This window comes from Cydia amplana, chromosome 1 (genome assembly GCF_948474715.1).
Source record: "Cydia amplana chromosome 1, ilCydAmpl1.1, whole genome shotgun sequence".
Classification (NCBI taxonomy): domain Eukaryota; kingdom Metazoa; phylum Arthropoda; class Insecta; order Lepidoptera; family Tortricidae; genus Cydia; species Cydia amplana.
Window position 1 is genome coordinate 8,127,242 of NC_086069.1, and position 21,769 is coordinate 8,149,010.

The 21,769-nt window shown below is 37.2% G+C and overlaps 3 protein-coding genes across 4 annotated transcripts in view; all 3 read right to left on the bottom strand.

Moving 5' to 3' along the window:
• The window catches only part of LOC134647290 (ovalbumin-related protein X-like), a 283,884-nt gene that overhangs the window by 45,215 nt on the left and 216,900 nt on the right, over positions 1 to 21,769 (bottom strand). The window lies entirely within an intron of this gene.
• Positions 471 to 16,724, bottom strand: LOC134662490 (uncharacterized). Its single transcript, XM_063518774.1, has 13 exons — positions 16,455 to 16,724; positions 13,953 to 14,173; positions 13,000 to 13,182; positions 12,376 to 12,589; positions 11,550 to 11,761; positions 10,925 to 11,104; positions 9,999 to 10,149; positions 9,338 to 9,514; positions 5,065 to 5,342; positions 4,241 to 4,454; positions 3,653 to 3,867; positions 2,204 to 2,389; positions 471 to 846 (listed from the first exon to the last, which is right to left on the bottom strand). The coding sequence occupies exons 1-13, from the start codon at positions 16,486 to 16,488 to the stop codon at positions 505 to 507; spliced, it is 2,607 nt and encodes an 868-aa protein (XP_063374844.1). The 5' UTR covers positions 16,489 to 16,724; the 3' UTR covers positions 471 to 504.
• Positions 21,269 to 21,769, bottom strand: part of LOC134663192 (golgin subfamily A member 5) — a 379,694-nt gene continuing 379,193 nt past the window's right edge. The window contains exon 10 of one of the 2 annotated variants that reach the window (XM_063519582.1): positions 21,269 to 21,426. In XM_063519582.1, coding sequence (XP_063375652.1) covers positions 21,313 to 21,426 — 114 coding nt within the window. In that variant the 3' untranslated portion in view covers positions 21,269 to 21,312. The remainder of the gene's footprint in view (positions 21,427 to 21,769) is intronic. The other variant, XM_063519574.1, reaches the window with a different exon arrangement.

Consider the following 21,769-nt stretch of genomic DNA (forward strand, 5'->3'; position numbering starts at 1 on the left):
TATTTGTACAACAAGAGATCAAAGTTTGATATTTCTTCGAGTGCTTATTTTGAGTCCCGTGCAAGCGAAAGATTCTATAGTATTCTATATATCTAATTTAGAATCTTGAGCGTAGTAAGGGACTCAAAAGCGCACGACATGTAAATAACTTTGATCTCGTGTAGTTCACAAAACTTTTCACCTCAGCAGTGAGAACATATTAGAGAACCCGAAAAATGTATTCCTTCTTCATCACTTACCTCTATTCACTCATGTTTTCTTAAGATATACCAACAATTAAATTTTCACCTCAGTTCGAACAAGGGTACTTTGCTACTTAAAAACAGTGAGCAAAATCGCATTTTGCTCACTGAGTGAGCAAAATCGCATCTTGCTCATTTTGTCTCACTCAGTGAGCAAAATGCGATTTTGCTCACTGTTTTTAAGTAGCAAAGTACCCTTGTTCGAGCTGCTGAGGTGAAAACAATATTGTAGTACACGTAAGTCTTAAAATATAATATTATTTTAGAAGCGGGTCCCGAAACTATTCCGTCTGTTTTTAACAACATTGTTCTCTGAATTCTTTATCGGTGCCACATATTCATGTGGCTCTTCAATTTTTCCTTCAAAAAGAACCAAACCTAAATGATTGTCCTTTATAAAGAACACAAAGGGTTTGTCCACCACAAGTTGCACACTCCCCTCTATTAAGGGCACGACAAGGGCGGCGGAGGCTGCGGCGGCCACCGTTCCATCCTCGTCGACGGATACGTACACCCTGTGGTAAAGGTGGTTGATTTGGGCGGGGCCGCCTTCGATGATTCCAGACAGGTTGGACTTTGACGAGAAGAGGGTTGTGATTCGCATCTGTAATTGAGAATAATAACTTATTTAGCAGGCCGTTAAGAATAATAGTTTTATTAAATACCTACAAAAATATTTTCGGACTCAAACAGCACTCATCATTTGAATTATAATATTTGAAGCAACGCGTTGTTACCGATTTGTTTGTAAAGAAAATTTATAAAATGTCGAACAAGTACTAAGATTTTTGAGAACATGTAATATTTCCGTGATTTTATAGACATTTTTTATTTTATTTTATTTTATTTGTTAGGAAAAATTACAGCTAGAGTAACAAGTTAGGTAGTAACATAGAAACAGTGAGCCAATTACAAGTTTCCACAGGTAGAAGCTGCGTAGAGTACATGGCGTGCAAAATTACAAATCTAGTAATACTTAGGTACTTTACTTACAGTTATATTTTGCTTGTCTTGGTTGACAGGTAGAAAGGGTTAAGTGAACGAGAAGAACAAAAGAAAAAAAAAATAGATAAAAAAAAACAGGATAGAATACATAAGAGTTAAAGATACATAAGAGTCAGTGAGAGAAGTCTTGATCTTGACTCATTAGTTTACGTATAGAACTGAAGCTATCACAGAACAGATCGATGATCTCATTCTAAACATCATGATCTCATGATGTTTAGAATAGAAAGAATAGAATAGAAATAATTTGATTCGTGAGAACACAAAATAACAAAAGAACACAAACACAAAATAGAAACAGATGTAACAGATATAACAGAGATATAACAAGAGATAACAAGAGATATAACAGAGAATAAAAGGATAAAGTGCCACGAAATGGTCTTATCTCAGCATGTTGCTGGCGACTTCCAGCGCTGATCTCCCGATGAGACCATCCGGTGAAACAATCACGACAGGTAACATGTTTACAAAGCTGATTGAAAGACCTAGCAGCTCTTAGAAGAAAGGAGATTATTCTGTACATGCCAACTATATCAAACTAACCCCATGCATTTACTTTCAGCATCAGCAACAAGCAATTTATTCTAACCAAGCAATTGCTATGGAACCAATCCGTTTCTCGTCGAATTCCAAACCTGTTTCAGATTTGTTATTTTATTGTAACATTCTTATGAAGTTTCATTTTAACTTTGATTGTAATAATAAAGTAGGCATAGCTTTTTGACGGTGTCAGTTATTTTAGACAATCCGCAGCTGCTTTTTTAAAATAGTGACCCAACTTTGTGTGCGACCGTGACCCATCTTTTCCGGATCTCTAAGCTCTTCTGTGACCAATTTAGCATTTTCAGTTTCATAAACTTCGGAGTTTCGGAGCAAATATACCTACTGATTGTGACTGATTGTCAATAAAACGTCACTTCATTCGATCTATAATATGTACTGAATTTACTTACATTCCTAAGTGGTCCAACCATATCCTCGCTATAGTCCACGGTGAACCTCGGCAGTGAGAGTTGCACGTGAGACGGTTCCATCATCTTGCAGATCTGCGGGAGGCTCATGTAAGGCAAGTCCCTTATCAGACCTGCCAAGCCGTCGTGGTCTTGCGGGACCAATAACACCATAGAATAACGGCCACCCTGGAAATTAAAGATAGGTATATTTACAGTATGGACGTATTTAGCACAGGGGGCCGATTTTTGAATTTCGATCGCTCGATTTCGTCACTCGAAAATCGGTGGAAAACGGCGAAGTGCTAATTTCTGAAATACGAGCGATCGAAATTTGGAATCTATTGGTATTGACCACTCGATTTCAATTCTATTAGTAGAATTTAAATGCCTAGTAGTGGAGATATTAATTAACGAAATACACGAAATCGAGTGGTCGAAATTCAAAAATCGCCCCCCAGGACGCGCGCGACAGTATATCGCCCGCCAGATATACCACCCGTCCCTCTCTAATTAATGCTAGGCCAACTGTGTTGTAATTATTATTTCTGTTAAACGATTCAACGAATTATTATTGATATATCGTTTAGGACAAAGAGGTCAGTGCGAGATTAAAGTGACATAATTTCTTACAAATCTATTTAGATAACTGCTTTAAGTTACTATATTACTTAACTAGGTACACTTATTTGCGCACCTTAAGTAGGTACCTTTTCCATATGTAGCATAACAAAGTAGGTAATGGCTCATTCCTATTAATCAATACATTAATTATAGTATTGTCCTTTGATTATAATAATTTCTTGACACGTCATTAGTTCATGGCTCCTATAATAATATAGACCTACAAGGAAATCTTTTCGTCTTACTGTCAACTCAGGACTTTCCCGTGCTTAAGACATGCGGCATGCGTCATAAGACATATTCGATGAATACAATATTCATACAACTATATACATTTATAATTGAATAAACCAAAGTCAACTTAACTAGTCTACTTAAATCAAACAAGAGAAAATAATATGAGGCGGTTCTTATATGAAACACTGTAGCAAGTAAAATCCATTACTTATATCATCTCACTATTTAATCTCTCTAGATTAAATAGTGAGATGATATAAGTAATGGATTTTGGACAGAGCTCTCTCTCGCTACAACAGACTTAGATACAAATCATCGAGTATGGAGGTATTCTCCAAAATCGATTATAAGTATACTGCCAAGATTGAGGTGTCTGTAAAGATTCTCACCTCAAAATGCAATAAACAGCATAACTAGCATAAGCCCTGAAGTTGTCAAATAACGCATAATTGAGTCAGCACTGATATCCATCATGCGTCTTGCGACTTGTTTCTTGCAGGTGGCTTAACAGGCAGAAGAGACGAGCGGTCTTGAAGTTTATACAAGCTGTATTAGCTGTAGTTGTATGCAAGTATCTTCTAGATCACATACCTCATAAGGCAATTCAACAGCATGAGCCCTCAAATTTTCAACGAACGCGTAATTGAGCTCAGTACTGATCTCCATCATAGCGACTTGCTTCTTGCAAGAACCCTGGATGCGGAAGCAGGCCGACCTTGTCAGGCTGCGGTCGAAGGCGTGCTGCCAGGCGCTTTTGAAATACAGAGCGTTGATGAGGAGAACGTCGGATGATGGGGGGATGTGGGCTGGAAACGAGATATTTAAATTACCACACGGAAAGCTGCACAATGAAGTCGAATTGATTCATGCGAGTTCGAATTCAAGTATGTGGGAGGTCAATGCATTGATTGTCACGAGAAACATATTGCGGGTAACGATCTAACGAAAACATCCTTAGGGCTCATCTAGACGGTGCGAGAACTCGCATGCGAGTTTCATTACATTGCGTCATTTGATCGGTTGGCTGAATTTATGAAACCTCAATGGTCCGCAATGTAACTAAAATCGCATACGAGTTCGCGCGCCGTCTAAATGAGCCCTTATTTAAGTTCAATTATTTTTTCGCCAATTGAAAAAATACTTCAAGGTAAAGGTAATACTGTATCTTCTGCAACATACCAGGTTCTATTAGGGATCGTATTAACCCCCTGGTCTGGTTGCCGACCCAGTCGTTTACGGTGGCAGCAGAGCCTACCGGATCCAGAAAATTCAAACTGACGACTTTCGTAAGGTATACTTTTTCTATGACCTTCTCATACTCTTTCTTTAGTTTAAATTTATTCGATACGAAAACGCCATTTGCATTTTGAAGTTTGGCTGCAGTAGTATTGAACTGTAATGTACAACATAGTTAATTAAATTTCATTCAAATAAGTAGGTACAAAATATAATTACCGTAAAATGGGGTGAGTAGGCGCAAAACTGACATTCAAACCTCGATAACATTTTATTTTTACATATGCAAACTGAATGGTGTATATAATAAGTGTTCCGGACGTTTGTATTTTAGTTTTTATCTTATTTTGGGTAGTTCCATTTCATAACTTTGACGATAAAGAGGAAAACCCACCTCACCCCGTAGTGCCTCGTATTTGGGGTGAGAGGGCTTTTCATACAAAGGTGATTTTGGAAGAATGTTGCATCGATTTTTTTTTATTATGCGTATTACTATAGCTCCATTTTAAATTGGAATACATTATTTTTGTAGCAGTAGCCTTAAAATCCCTTCTCACCCCCCTCTCAAACCTTCTCTCCCCATTCATAACCCACCTCTCCCCGCGAAACCTACTCACCCCATTTTACGGTAGTCTGTTTGATAAAGGACCAGGAATTCCATTGTAGGATAAGAATCGGTTATTTAGATTGGGACGGAATTCTTAGTAGACATAAATAGGTATCTAAAGTTTGTTTCCTTTAGAATATCAATAAGAAACATTTCTTACTTGTAAAGCTGATAAATATACGTTCAGCTGTTCTCTAAACTCATTTTTATTCGGTGATAATCGCAAGGAGCTTCTTATTTCAGCTTCAGTGTTGCCACTGGCTCCTTCAAGGAGCATGGCAAGTGTCGATTTGATGCTGGCCGGCGAGACCACCACATTGCCACTTCGGTCTTCAGTCGTAGATCTGAGGAGATCCGTGTCGAAGTAGTTAAAACGTGTATTGTCTGGTCTCTTGTTATCCATGCACTCTAAACTTTGAAGGCAGGCTAAAAAAACACCTGTAAAACAGAAATTTTAGTGAACCCTTTTTGTAAACCAACGCTACAGCACTGATAGAACTTTACAGATAGAAGACTAAGGATATATAATGATCATTAATTAGGTACCAAAATAAATACCTATGTAGATAAAGATTTTAGCATAATATTGCATAGTGAAAGGATAACGCAAATGTTATGTTTGTTCGACAGTAGTGAATAGTGAATAATAGTTTTTTTGAAGAAGGCAAAGTTGATGCTTAACTCCAATATTGGTAAAATCGAAAGATTTAAAAAATTAACCACGAGCGTAGCAAAAGGTTCGAAATGTGGAATCTTGAGCGTTGCGAGGGCTTCAAGTAGGGTTGCCAGATCGAAAGTCGCTATTATCGGGATTTTTTTTTTTTTTTTTGGGATTTTCAGACTTAAGTCGGGAAAAAAACCATTCAAATTAAAGCAATTGTATTAAAAACAACGATATTTTACATTATTGCCACTACGTTAGTTAGTAACCCATTCAGCGCTAATATCACGACACGTTGTCGGTTTGCCTCTACAAAGAATTTCCGCTACATACCGGGAAACCCATGTTATCGGCTACGACGTAGCGCTACGACCGTAGTTCAGAGGTGAATGTGTTAAATAAACTTTGGTACCGAGTGAAACACAAAAATGTTCACCACACAAATGAAAGCTATTACATAGGTATTTATCATTTGAAACCAACCAAAAGATCAGGAAACAACTAAAAATTTGCATTAAATTACTTTACCACTATTGTGGATAAAATGCTATTTTCTCATCAGTTTTTGAAGAATAACGAGCTGGTGTGGTGAAATAAAAATGTATAGGTATTTCGAAACAAGAGCTCTTATTAATGATGCCTTGTAATAGGTAACCGGAACGACTCTTTATTTTATACAAACGGGTTTATAAATGAGGAAGGTCAGAATAAGAACTAAGTAAGATTATTATCTGCCGGTTGTAGGTAGGTACCTAAATATCTACTGCAAAAAGTACAAAATGCTCACAACACAAAGTTAAAATAAAACTTACCGCACAAAATAACGCGATTCATGGTGTATCGGTTCCTCTAATTACGGAACAAATTGAAAAAACCTAATTTTAGCATAAGTTAGACGAGTTTTAAAACTGAGTATGTCATCGTTCGTAAAAAAAATGATGTAGGTTACATTACACTACACACAACCATACACCAACACAAACAGTACTAGACTAATATTGTGACCTGTGGGACAAACAAAACAAATCAGACAATCACGTTATGCTTCGTGATTCATTCGTGACCTGTCGGCGGTTGAAACCGGCAATAGGTATATTTCGTTCTCTTTCGAGCAAGTGATAGGTTGGTAAATTGGACCCGGGATTGGAAAAGCTTAGGGCTCATTTTGACGGTGCGAGAACTCGCATGCGAGTTTCATTACATTGCGTCATTTGATCGGTCGGCTGAATTGATGTAACCTCAATGGTCCGCAATGTAACTAAAATCGTATACGAGTTCGCGCGCCGTCTAAATGACTGCCGCTGGCTGCGTTTGGCAAAGGAATTAGTGTGATAATCGCCTTCATTCATTTCTAGCATATTGATTTAGCAGGCTAGCCAAGGTGGCGATCGCCTACGCTTCGCCATCGAATCGCTTTGTGTCTTTCTATCACTCTTCTATATTAGTGTGACAGTAACAGTTGCGTTTCGTTCGCTATAAGGAGCGTCAGCGATTGGCATGTTGGCTACGCGGTAAGATAAGCTTAGGTTAGACACCAACACAACCTACTAAGAAGATGGACACCAATATCACTGGTACAAGCCGCCAAATATAAACCTTACTCGAAAGCACAAAAGTCTTTATTAGAGATGTCCCGAATAGTGGTTTTGGCCGAATACCGAATCTTCGGCCCCTCACTCGGCCGAATACCGAATATTCGGCGTCCGAATATTCGGCATGACATGCAAACATTTGGAGTCACAATTATTATGAAAACTGATCGCTAACAACAAAGCTCAACGTTAGATGACGTTAGCTAAGATATATTTTTGTTGAACAGCATTAATGAATAGAGTCAAACAAAACAGACTCATGATAAAAATAAAATGTTTTTGAATGAACTATTTTTTTCATACTACACTGAATTGTCACCCTATACATGAGAATAACAGCGCCCTCTTGACAATTATCATATATTACTGGTCAGGCTATAACAACTTTCCAAGAACACATTCTAAATATACCTACACAGTTTTTGGTTATTTTTATTGTGCAATTTTTCTTAGTAAGTACGTGCAACAGATATTCGGTATTCGGCCGAATAGTAGGCAACATCCGGCCGAATACCGAATATTCGGCAAAGTGGCCGAATAGGCCGAATACCGAATAGTTGCCGAATATTCGTGGCATCTCTAGTCTTTATTCTTGTCTGTGTAGGTAAGGATCCTGAATTTTTGTCATCTTTTTCGAGAACGATTTTTTCTGGTATATACGAGTACAGGCACAACCGGCGTTTGAACTCACGATGTTTGACCACCACACACATAAAACCTAGTGGTTAGGTAAGTATATTCTCTTTACACACACATATGGTAGGTGGGTCTTCAAAGGGTTAACCAACGAATATTTAAGAGTTATAGGTAGTCAACTAATTTTATTTTCTCTTCATTACTTACTGGTTACATACAAACCGCCCTTATTGTCTACCGAGAGGAACATTCCTGGTAAATTTTTACCGGTTGGTTCGCAACCGGTTGAAGTCCCTGAAAATACCTTCCACAATCTCTAGCTATATTATAGCTATAGATATGTTTTGCAGTGGTTTTTTGAATGGATCACACCTACTTAATTGAGAAATTGGCCTTGGGCCGATATATGTAGTAGGCCTCCTTTCATTTATCCAAAAGCAGGAGTCCGTTTATTTATATTCGTAACAAAATAGGGAGATAGATGGGGAAATTAGACCAAATCATATACATTTTATACTAAAGTAAGGCCGCTAAGCACGAAGAATTTCGTACATTGACCCGTATGTTTCTATCTCTATCGCACGCGTTCAATTACGCGCGTGCGATAGAGATCGGAACATGCGGGTCAATGTACGATTTTTTTCGTGCCTCGCGTCCTTTGTTTTATTTTCCGGAATCATAACAAGTAGAGATTTATTTAGTCTGAAGTTAGAACTATAAGATGGCACTTATCAATAGGTATCCTGCTCGAAATCTTAACTTAGTCAATATTTGATTTATTATTTAAGAACGCCTGTCATATGGGCGTTTTTTTTTTTTGTTGTCCCATACACTTTTTTTTTCAAATTTGGGATTTTTTATGTTATTTCTACTCAGAATCACGAGCTCTTTCTATCCTAATAGAAAAAAAAGTGTCCTAAGGTTTTTATTTCCATTACGTCACCATTTTTCATAGACTTTGTATGGCGGTCGCGGAAAAGATCGAAAAATGTATGGAAATTTTGGGACACTTTTTTTCTCCTATTAGGATAGAAAGAGCTCGTGATTCTGAGTAGAAATAACATAAAAAATCCCAAATTTAAAAAAAAAGTGTAGGGGACAACAAAAAAAAAACGCCCAGTTACATACGCATCATAACATACGAGTAGTTTGTAAGTTTGTATCACTTGTGTATAATGTTATTATTAATTTCTAATGCTTCTATTGAGTAAATATGTGAATTACACATGGAAACCGCTGTTTCATATCTCAACACATCAACTGTTCTTACAGTCAGTATAACAAAAGGATGCATTCTAAGTACTTAACCCTTTACCAGACTAAGGGATATATATTCCCCACATACACTTCAGGCAAGGCACTTCAAACATGTGTTCTGTGTTCGTTCAGTAAGACTGACATTCGATTGTCATTGTTGAACTGTCAGCCTGGTAAAGGGTTCAAAAATGCCTAACCGTCATAAAAAGGGTCATTTTATGAAGGAAACACCAGATTTATTTCTATTTTACGTTAAAATGTTTTCACTTATACATAAACTGTAAGTTACGCGCTGGGCGTGTGCGCTTTGAACTCGGCGGTGGTCGCGAGAGGGTCCGACACACGCCCGGTGAACAGCAACTGTCTCGTGGCTTCATCCTCTATGAAGAACAGGAACGGTCGGTTGGCGATCACCTCTACGGCGCTGTATTCGTCCTCGCCAAACTTGTTTACTAGCGATACCTCTGCAATTAATATATAAGATGAGTTAAAATAAAATAAACATACAACGAAATAGTCAGTCTAGTCAAATAAGATATGCACTTATTAGACGTCTAATGAAAAACCTGATTTAAAATACCTAGAAAATAATATAATGCTAAATTATCTCACAAAAATGATTATACAGCCCTCCCAACCATGGTTTTACATTAAAACAAAAAAATGCCGTCCAGACTTGTTATACTACGAGTATGTTTAAATTTCGTTTTAGTATCAAAACTCCTAATAAAAAGGTTTACCCTTGCTCCAAGGAACGCACGCTCCGAGCGTGCGGTCCGTCCCGAAAACGTTAAAACCGCATGAGACCAGCGTCTAGCTATCCAACAAAAATAGCCAACGAAAACAATACAGTCATGAGAACTGTTAGTTTTTTCAGCTATTTTCCACTGCCAACATCAGCTGGCCAAACTTATTGTAGTAATAAAGCACCTATCGTTAATTTCGAACCTGTGACAGAGTAAGCAACGCTTCCCAGCTCGTTGACTTCGATGCCGGAGCGCTGCAGGACCTTGGAGATCTTCAGTCGGTTCTGAGCGGACTGCCCTCTGGCCAGGCCGGGGAAGGACGCCGTGTCTTCAAACGCTTGCCGAATGCCCAACTGAAACGACGGTAGACTTGATTGATAAATGTTCTCGATATAAAAGTTTTTCTTATTCCTTAGGACCGCCAAATGCTTAACCCTTACTAGAGCAACGCATCCTATACATATAAAGCTCTAGGTTTTATTATGAGTATTACCTATCGCCTCCCAGATTGCAAGCATTTTGATTATTGTTGACAAAATGTACCTATTTTATATTTACCGTGTAATAGATTTGGTTTTGTATTTGTACTGTAAACTCATATTGTATGTGTGAAATGAATGATATTGAAATTGAAATGTGCTCGACCTATGGCCCCCTTCATATTGCATGGTTACACGAACTCGTAGCCAATCCTTTAAAGCAGCGGTCGGCAACCCGCGGCCCGCGGGCCACATGCGGCCCGCGAACCTGTCACTTGCGGCCCGCGAGCCTCCCTGGCTATTTTGTATGTAATATTGACAAACGACAATGTCTGATAAAGTCATAAATATTAACAAAGTGCGGCCCGCGTCAACTTCGTTAACTACTATGTGGCCCTTGGCTGCTAAAAGGTTGCCGACCGCTGCTTTAAAGTATTAAAAATTGGTTGCAAATTGATTATGGCTACATACATACTTTTATTTTAACCGCTTTAGAAGCGTAAGGTTGCCTTTTAGGCTATTAGAGCGTTGGTTTCCTATATATGTACTTTATGTACAACCCACAATATCAAAACCATCAGTCCTTTCATTTTGACATACAGAAGAAGAATTTGAGAAATGCTAAATAAATACAATTAATTGTGCTTACGTCTTTCAAGACTCCGTCCAAAATGGAGGTGAAGTCGAACTTGAATTTCGGCAGCGTGACGTCGACCGTGCGCTCGGCGAGGTAGAGCATCTCCGTGCGCAGGTCGCCCAGCGAGTCCATTATGCGGGGGAGGCCCTTCAGGGAGTTCGGCACCACTATGTACATTGAGAACTTTTTACCCTGAAACAAACATTTTACTCAGAAAACGATGATTTAGCTTAGGCTAACCCGGCATTACAATTACAAATTGCAGTTGTAATTGTAATGCCGTTACAGACGGTAGAAACACAACTCAATGGAACAGACTACATAATTGAAATGAGAAAAATGTTCACTTGTCAAAAGTAGGATCATATAGGTAACAATAATACATGTTTATTAGTATGCTATGGGCTTATATTTACACCGCAACAGGTAATACGTTCAATGACCTCATAAATAAAAGGTCAATGGATCCGATATACATTCTTTTGATATTTCGACGTAATAAAATAACAATCAACTGTAGGTTGTAAAATACTTTTTAAGCTAATGTTTTTAGGTAAGTATCAGAAATGTGTAAGTATAGGAACAAGTGTTACTTCTACAAGACCCTATGGCCTATGTACATTCTGAAAATGCTTACCAAATATGGCATCCTCAAAATCTTTGCGTCGTACTTCGCTGACTCTGCATAGTAAAACTTTTCCTTTACATTCATGAAGTGCACTTGTTTTTGTACAGTGGGTGTCACGTAGAAAGCCCTGGTTTTGGTGGTATTCGGGTTGAACTGGTGCTTCCAGGTGCCCTTGAAGAACAGGGTCGTAAGGACCAGCACTATACTGCCTTTCACCTCGTCTAAAAATAAAACATACGAAAGAGTAAATGACAAGTCCTAGCATTTTTAAGATGATAAAGCGATATAAGTAATCAATCATAGGTTCATTATTTAGCAAGGATCAAGAACTTCATCAATTTAGACTCCATTCAATATTGTTATCGTTATCTTCAATTCTGTAGCCTAGAACAGTTCATAACTGACTGGACATATCTAATGTAAAACTAACGCTCTCAGTGAATGTATCTACGCAAATTCATCTAGACTAGGATACGCCACTAAGGCAAACTATTCACTTTTTTGTGTCACATAAATATATAAAATAAACTGTGAACTGTAGACCTCGCGAGCTAAGATTTAGAAAAAAATCCAAAAACTGAATCGACAAAGAAAACTAATTTTTTAAATCATTGAACCAAATCACAAGATTTCACCAGAATCGGTTGAGGTGTAGAGGACGTAAGGACGTTCCTGACGTAAGTACAAAGCATTTTTTCCCAAGCTGATACGGAGACATTCTAACGCTCGGTCAATAAATAAGTACGTAGCTACATTTCAAGTACCCTTATAGGACCCATATAAGAACTACAGTAAGTAAGTAAGTACCCATATAAGAACTACAGAAGCCACTTACCTTCATCGATTAGATTAGGTATATTCCCATGAGTGAGATTAGAAACCCACCCGTTGATCTGGGCCGCAGTTTCCGCGGGGAAGCGGAAGTCCACCTTCTTCAGCTCAGTTTTGTAGAACTCCTCAGCAATCGAAGAGAACTGCTGTCTCTCAGACACTGAACTGTCTACGTAGATTCTACTGCCAACGTTTAGGGTGTAGTTTGGATTTGCTAGCTGGAAAAAATATAATCTCATTTTAAACCATTATTGTTTCACTACTAGACATATTTTATTTCGACGCCAATTACCTAAGAAATATAGTAATAAAGACGTTTAGCAGAAAGCAATTAAAAATTTTGCAGCCACAAATTAAACTATCTAAATGGCACTTTAAGCCCACGTACATTATGTGGTAAACAGTTTGTCGAAATCGAATGTTTGATAACTACGTTAAGTTCGACATTGGTATGACGCCACACGGCGCCATCTACTTGAGCTGTTACATTTGCAGCAACAATGGATCTTGGTGTAAGAATAATACATTCCTACAAAGTTCTTAAAATATCCCATTAATTAATAGGGGTAACTTATACTCTTCTATACACATTGTCACAGTAAATAAGAAGTAAAGTGATTCTACGAACCTGAAGAGAAGATATGATAGACGAGAACTTAGTTCGAACAATGGTTCTGTTGACATCAAAGCCTAGGACCGAGGCCAGCTGTGCTTGAGTGGAGCCTGTCGCTGCTTCAGTTAGGATGGTCAGTGCTAGTTTCAAGCCTAGTGGCGAAAGTAGGAAGTTCTCCTCTGAATATGCCGCTATGCGCTGAAATAGAAGGCAGAACTAAAAGGATATAGGATAACATTAATGTAAATAATTTATACCTACTTACTTATGGTTAATGCTCTTATTTATTATGTATTTTTGTTCCCAAAATTTTTATCTGCATTTTTGATACACCCAGAAACCAATCGAAGCCGCTTTGAGCGATCTCACGGCCACAACCGTTCCGTTACTCTTAACTTTCGGATACAGAAGAGAAAATTTTTATTTTGCTGTCTGTGTATGACCAAAATACCATCTTCACAAGAGCGTAATAAATGGGCATGATTCAGAACACGTCGGATAAGTACTATTATCTTTCTGCCATTTATATAAACAGCCAGCGAGCGCCGCCGCATAACAGAAGTTATAAGACTTAAGCTGCAGAAATGGCAAAATTAGACTTAGGTACTTTGATATTTAAACATGTACCTAACTTGAATGGCTCATTTTGCTCAGTTTATTCAGAGCCACTCTGTTTGGGGTCTGGCATTGCATTATTCATAAATGTCGTAAATTGACCACCACGTTTTTTCCTATCATGATTCATTGACTGGTCAAAATACCAAGGAATAAGTAAGGGTTTTACGTCTAGAAATTAGTCCTTTAACTATAACTATTGAGACTTGTAACTAAATAAGTAGTTATAGTTTTACAGGAGTATAGGATTGTGAGATAACTCGTGGTCAACGGAACTAGCAACGAAGTGGCGGTCTCACCGGCTTCCCTAATTTTTAGACAGTTGAGCTCCTCTCCGCTCATGAAAAACTAACCTTAGTAACCGTCCAATCAAACGAGTCGTAGTCAGCCGCTGACGGCACGTAATAATCTTCGGAGTCCCAATAGTCGTGGTCCACCAGGGTCTCACTGGTTGCCAGTGTCGTCGGCTTGCCCGGCTGGCCTGCGGGGAGAGGGGTAGCGTAGCCCGCTGGGGTCCCGAATACACTTTGGAGTATTTGTTGGTCGGGAACCTTGTCGCATTGTGATAGTGGAGCTGGAAAAGGAATATATTCAGAGCTATTACTCACAACGTTTATCCCGGTTATTAATCCCACCAATGAATTAACGTGGACAAAAGGGCAATGGTAAATGGCAATGGTATTGTATTTTAATGAAATAATTTGGCTGCCGTGCCGTCATCAAATAATGATTAGTAAGGTTTTCCCTATGTTGAAGGGAAAACCAGTCTTTTCTTGGCCACGAATACCCGTATCCTAGCTTGGAAAAACTTGATTTAAGCACCTAATTACTATATTATGTACTAGGCACCTAATACCTACGTTTTTATTAATTAAAAGATTATGGTGATGAACCTAATAAACAATATTATGTTTAATTTTTGCAATTGAATAATTGGACGTAGTTTAGGGTAAAAGATCCAATCCACAAAAATCTGTTAGTCAAATTTGAACTTTCTGTCAAACGGAAAAGTCGTTCATTTAAATGACAAATTTTAGAGGATGGATCTTTTACGCTAAACTACGTCCAATTGATCATTAGGTAAATATGTAGGTACCTATATTAAAATTATTTTAAAACGGGTCACCCATAATAATATTAGCTCTTATTAAATATAAATAGGATACAAACGAAACTCAAAAATTATCCGGAATGTTTATGAGTGGCAATTTTGTTGTTAGGTACTTACCTACGCTTTTTTGACCTTACATGATATATCGTTTTTATGTTCCCCCAAAGATAGCAGACCGATAGGAATAAAGGAACTAATTATTGATGGGATCCTGGAGAAATCTTAGGAAATAATAATTATTAAGTCCGCCATTTGTACATCGTTGTATACATTGTTCTATATGTTATACAACTTTATATACCTACTTTAATTAGGCTCTAAATTGTTGGTTTAAATATTTCGGGTTATTAACACCCACGGTGTATATTTTGCGCAATAAAGTTTAAATAAATAAATAAATATTATTTGGCACGTCGATAGTAATTGGGTATTTTTGTAGTAACTTAATGTTGGTACCTACATTTTCTCTCGAATATTTATTACCTAGCTCCATTTGGTGAAGTCAACATAGGTACTGATGAAGACCATAAGGTAAAAGGACTGCTCGGTGAAGTTGGTGATACCTAATTATTTTAAGATATTTTTGTTACTCAAGTGTACAATGGCATTTTAATGACGTACCTAGTGGACATATTTATTATATCTCGATTAACTAAACGTTGTTAATCAAACTTTGACCTTTTGGGACTAATATTCTATCAAGAAGCAAAATTACGATCACTGCTCGTAAATATATTATTATATTCTTGGGAAGATGACCTCTAAAGTCGGATATTGTTTGCAATGGACATGAACAAAACCAGTTTCACGCTAATTATGTCTCTGGCTATAGCGCGGTTTATAACATAACGTCCAAACGTAACATATAATAATTACGTACTGTAAGAAATAGCTGGTATCGTACTTATTTATTCGTGTCAAGCTCTTCAACCTTTCGACCTAATGATGATACTGTTAATCGTGTATTTACTTACAAACATTAGTCATATATATAGGTACATATATTTAAGCAAATCTAAATACTTATATGGACCGCACCGCAGCACTTATTTGCATACAGCGTCTTCAAGCATTAAGAGACCAGAGCGCCTACCGCGAACCACGTTCGACGTGTTGCCTCTCTGTCGCACTTGTAAATTCGTACGTAAGTGTGACAGGGAGGTAACACGTCGAACGTGGTTCGCGGTAGGCCCTCAGCTTATCGCGTTGTTAAACTAGAATTCGTATTTGAACACGCTACAAGGAAAAAACAACTCGGTCAAAACTGAAGATGTGATACTACTACTAATTGGAATCATAGTTACTAATGATTCAGACCAATTTGAGCGACATAACAACTACTTAATATGTGTACACACCTCTATAATGTAGGTAAGTTTATATATAGGTAGGTACTATGTTTATACATACTCAAGACCAATTAAAAACCTTTCATCGGTCACTATTATGCTGGGAAATTTGCATACAAGCTAGCCCATTTTTATATGGACACTATACCCGGCTATTTTCTTCAGAGCCACTGTTCCCTCCTCTACCCTAAGTGTAATTGTGTGTTATATATGTAGGTAGATAGGCTTAGGTACATACTTTTAACACCGACCCTTCCTTGACTGCTTAAAAACAAATAGTGGAAATTCTGAATCATATATAGGCACCTACCTATCGAGTCACAAATTCACAATCAAGTCCAGTACCTATGAGCATATATGTACAATCATTACAAGAGCACGATAAACAAACTTACCGACAAAAAGTATTAAACACAGCATTAAAGTCATCTTGTCAAACAAGGAAAACCACAAGACAAATAGTTAAGTTCAAGGTACAGATTCGTTAGCAACTAATAAAATTTTATATTTAGAAACACTTCTTTTAAACTTAATAAAAACACTATATCGTCGATTGCTATGTATAAATGAGCATGTTTTGTTTTGTTTTATACGGAACGTGTGGACATGATGCAGTGCAGACCGCGACTGAGCTCGGTGACCAGGAGGAGCGTATAATAGCGACCGGTTCATTGGGTTTGTTGACGTGAATTTAACGGACGTCTTCAACTGCCTTTAACATCCTTTTAGACCATGTTCTTGTTCTCCACCTATTATGGATGTTAAAACTAGGAGGAACATTAGGTATAGGACCGGTTTCTATTTTATTACACAGATATAACTTAAAGTTATGTATTAAATAGACAGATATAGATAAATACTTAAAAACTTCCATATAAAACATCGAAAACTCAGGAGCAAAGGATCTGTGATAAACACACAAGTAAATGCTCCTACCTGGATTCGAACCCGGGATCTCCTGCTACGATGGCAGGGTCACTACCGACTAGGAGGTCGCAAGATAAGCGGTCTAACGACGACAATAAACTAATTTATCCGATGTGGGTATAAATTTCTTATCACTACATAGTATAAAACAAAGTCGCTTCCCGCTGTCTGTCTATATGCTTTGTATAATTTGTTAACCCGTGCGAAGCCGGGGCGGGTCGCTAGTATATAATATACATATGTAAACATTCAAACCTGCTCGGATTCCAGCGGAGTTCAAGCACCTTGACATTCACGGCGCTCCTAGATAAAACTAACAAAATAAACGTGATGATTGTATTTGATAACCAGCTCAATTGCATCATATCTCTATAACCTATCAACTATCAGAAATACTATAAATAATATAATAACAAAAGCTACCTAACAAAAATCCAACACTATCATCCACATAGGTACTATACTCCAATCCAATGCTTCTCGTCCCTGACAAAGATGACGTCAAACTTATCGTACTTCCTTTAGGGCTTCCCAAACTGTGAGCCGCGGCGCCCTGGTGCGCCATAGACAGTAAAGAGGGGCGCCGTGAGGCAGGCCTCCTTACCATGTTATTTACCTATCTATTTCGAATAGCCTAGCTAAGTTAGGGCGTCGAGAGTAAATTTTAAATTTGCAAGTGCGCCGCGGACTGAGTAAGATTTGGAACCCCTGCTTTAACTATATGTACAACTGGCGGTTGGTTTAAAATATCCTCTCAAAATTTACCTTTACAATATTCGTAGAAAAATATATTTTTTTAGTAGATGTAGCCTGAGAATATTCTTCAAACTTATGAATGCTTGAAACTGTGTGTACTGTGTAAGGCAAACGTACTAGTGCTCGTCATGCTAATGCCCAATAGATGACACCCTTCTGTCACCACCTTTGACAATGACTTAAGTTTCAAGATGACATGTACTGGGACTGCGTCGAGCACCAGTACGTTTACCTAATAGTTCGTTTTTAACAAGCTTTTATTAGGTCGACCTGTATGTAACTATGTAATGGAATCTAAGGTAAGTAATTTAACCATCTTCTAAGGATCGTATCGTCATGAAAATTGGCAGCTGTACTTATGTAGTTCTGATGACAATACAATAATATGGTACTGTCGAACTGATCTGATGATGGAGACAGGAGGTGGCCATAGGAACTCTGTGATGAAACAACGCAACCTAATTGTTAGGGGTTTTTAGAATTGTCTCGATGAGTATTAGTTGTCTGTCGTAAGAAAAGTACAGTCAGCGATAAAAGCTTGTACCAAAAATTAAATTTTTGCCAAAAACTTATTTTTTTGCATTACAAAGAAGGTAAACAATCTTGACGTTTTTATTTAAAAAAATAATGAAAAACGCTTTAAAAATGTGTTACTTATGAAAGCAAAAGTATGTAAAAATCGTATATGATTTATAATTCTAACATATTTGCTGTGACTTATTTTTCAATGGTGATTTTTAATAAAAAGACATGTCAAGATCGCTTACCTCTTACTAGTGCTAAAAAAACGAACTATAGTACTTACCTAGGTACCGAATTTACCGATAGAAGCCAATGATGTTAGAATACTTAGACGCCATGAGTTGTGCATGAGCACGTTTCGGCTTTATAGTTTTTATAGGTAAGAGGGTGTCTTGTGTAACGGCATAAACAAGGAAGACTGTTCACCGACGTTTATTCGCATTTGGTATTAAAATAAGGACGGTAAGCACAAACAATTTCGTACATTGTCCCATTCACACAGGGCACTGACCGCCGGGATCATCGGCGGGACAGCAATATAATTATGCGCGTGCGATAGAGATAGGAACAGGCGAGTCCAATGTACGAAATTCTTCGTTCGTAGCGTGCGTCCTACTTTATCTGCACACTTGAAACGTATGGTATGATATGTGCGGAAAGAGAAGAGTCGTGTAATGTATGGGGCCCAATACATTCCACAACTCTTCTCTTTCCGAACAGACATTATTAGTTGATTATAGAATTAAGATAGGTATAAGATTCAAAAATAAACCGCTCATGACGAAATTATCAAAGAGAAGAGAATTATTCTACATCATAAATTATCACTATAAATAAGGTGCACTGCCTATGCCTATTTGTGATTCCCAATGTAGCAGCTACAATTTAACGTTGTGCTGAATTTAAGTACAATGCTAAAAGCGCAGTTTACATAATTGAGTCAGGCTTTAATCGTTTATAAACCACATCCATTAAAACAAGATCCGTGCAAATTATCAATAGGACGTCTACTTCCAAGTAATGTAAATATACTTACAAGTTCCAAGAGAAAAGCGATGAGACTTCGTTATCCTTGTCATGTTTTCGAACTTAAAGATGATGGACGGTCACGCTTGTGGTTTTCTTAAGCCGCAAACACCTGGCAGCTTTGCCTCCGTAACGTATTAGTAGTAAAAATCACTGTAACTCACTTTGGACACTTATTGAGTAAGCCTTGAATTTTAAAACAGCTTATTAATTTGGTAAGTATTAAAAAAATTGAACGAGCAGATGGGACCAAAACTTCGGTACCTACTTAGGAAATTCTGGATTGTACCGAGGTTAAAACAATTTCAAATGTTATTCGACCTACTTGTCTTTTTTGATTTGTCATCATAATCGCCATGCATGTTCGCTTTTTGGATAGTATGTATTTAAGTTTAGTATTTAGTGCATTAGTGCATAGCATAATATTTATGTTTAAAACTTAAAAATGAGCGCGATCTCGCCAACAAACTGCAATCGCAGTTTGGCGAGGAATATAAATTGTTAAAAATTGTTGTGTACTTTGTGATAAATAAAAAAAATAAAAAAAACTTTTTTTTTATTACACGAAAAATTTATAAATACTTCGCCATGATCGAGTTCTAATGTTAGAACTTTTGAGCCCAATTGATTTTACAAAAAGTCTTGTTGTGAGCTTGAGAGCTTCTCGAACTTGACGATTTTGTTCCAACGCTTTTGTAACATGTTGACTGGGGATTACGGTTTTTATACATTTGATTTTCTACCTTATCATAACTATCATAAGTTTCTACCACAAGCACTTTTGCTATTTGGCCGGCTTTTCAATATCGACTTTATAATATTCCATATATATTAAGGTAGAAAATCAAATATTCCTTATGTCAATTACAAACTAGAAATAATTTACCTGCAACTACATCCTAGATACTTCATATACATATTTTCCAGTACTTTTCTACATCACAGTACCAATTTTACGGTTCAACTTACCATTACGTGTTTCCTTGTTTTTCGTTTACTGCGATATATCAACAAGCTCCACCCCTGACCCGATTACGTTGGGTAAATAAAGTGGAATTTAACAAGGAAAAATGCAATTTATGGGGACACATGTATTATGCACTTTAATGTTGCTGTAAAAAATATTTCTACATGTTATTTGAGACGACGCAGCTTTTAACCAACCAGTAACACTAAAATGTTATACAATGATCTAAACAAAATTATTAACAATCGACCATTTCTCTACGGAGTAAACTATGTAGTAGATTTGAATTCGAACTGAAGTTGCAAACGTTACAGAGAAAAGGTACCCCCATGCATAGAAGTGTGTATGCAAAGGTGCTAATCCAATAGTATTACTGACTGTACATGTTACTTGTGTCGTAGAACTTAGAAAAAAAAGTGCAATTTTGAACATTGAAAATCAGTATACAACTGTAAAAAAAAAAAAAATTTAAAAATATGTCACAAAGAAATGGCAAAAGATAAGATTTATCACAGTAATTGAAGGGTATCAACCACAAATGAGCATCATACGTCGTAATATCGTAAGATTTGCAAATTGTGGCAAGATTACTTCTATAAAAACATAGTAACACCAAATTGAAAACAAGTTATAGGTATTAGAAACAATAATACTTAACCAATTTCTCAACATACTTATTTACATTTTATTTATTATTATTTACTTCACTAATTTAAAGTTAGCACCAAAATAAATATGTAACAATATCGTATTAATTTAACTCTTTTAACTCCTTTATTCGTCTACGCCCGGCAACGAAAGTCGTATAAATCTTACCATAAAAATGGTGTATCCATAAACACGACTGGCGTTAATCGCGTTTTATATAATGTCTTAGGGCCAGTTGCACCAATCACAATTGACAGACTGATAGTCTTCAATCAGCAGTGAACTATAACTACGACGAACCTGCCCATACAATAAAATTTAGCGAACATTTTACCGGTGACAGATGGTTTGGTGCAACCGACCTTTAGTCTCAAAGTGACAGCGACGTAGTACCCGAAAGGTTAACCTTAAGTGTGGAATGGAGGAGTCCTATCTAAGCTTCCCTTCCTTAATCCTGACATGTTGAAGACATCTGGAGTACTTGTTAGGAGCACGGTAATCACCCAAAAGTGAAGACCCAGCTGTAACAAACAAGTGTTTTAAAATAATCGTTTAATAATTAGTTTAATAAAAAATAAAAATAAAAACTTTATTTCAGACCAAAAGATCGATCCATATTTTGTTAGTAACATTTTAGACTTAACACTATGTTAGTAACCTATATCTACTTAGACCTACCGATGACTAGTTCAACCCAGTACTTAATGAGCGGGCAGTCGAGGCGCTCGTCTAACATATTATTACAAATAACAAAATTATTATTAGTAATATAATAACAAATTATTTAGTCACGAAGAAAAACTCAGTCAGATGTTTTTTCTTGTAAGTGCATTATTTAGTTATCTCGATGCGTTCATTGAATCA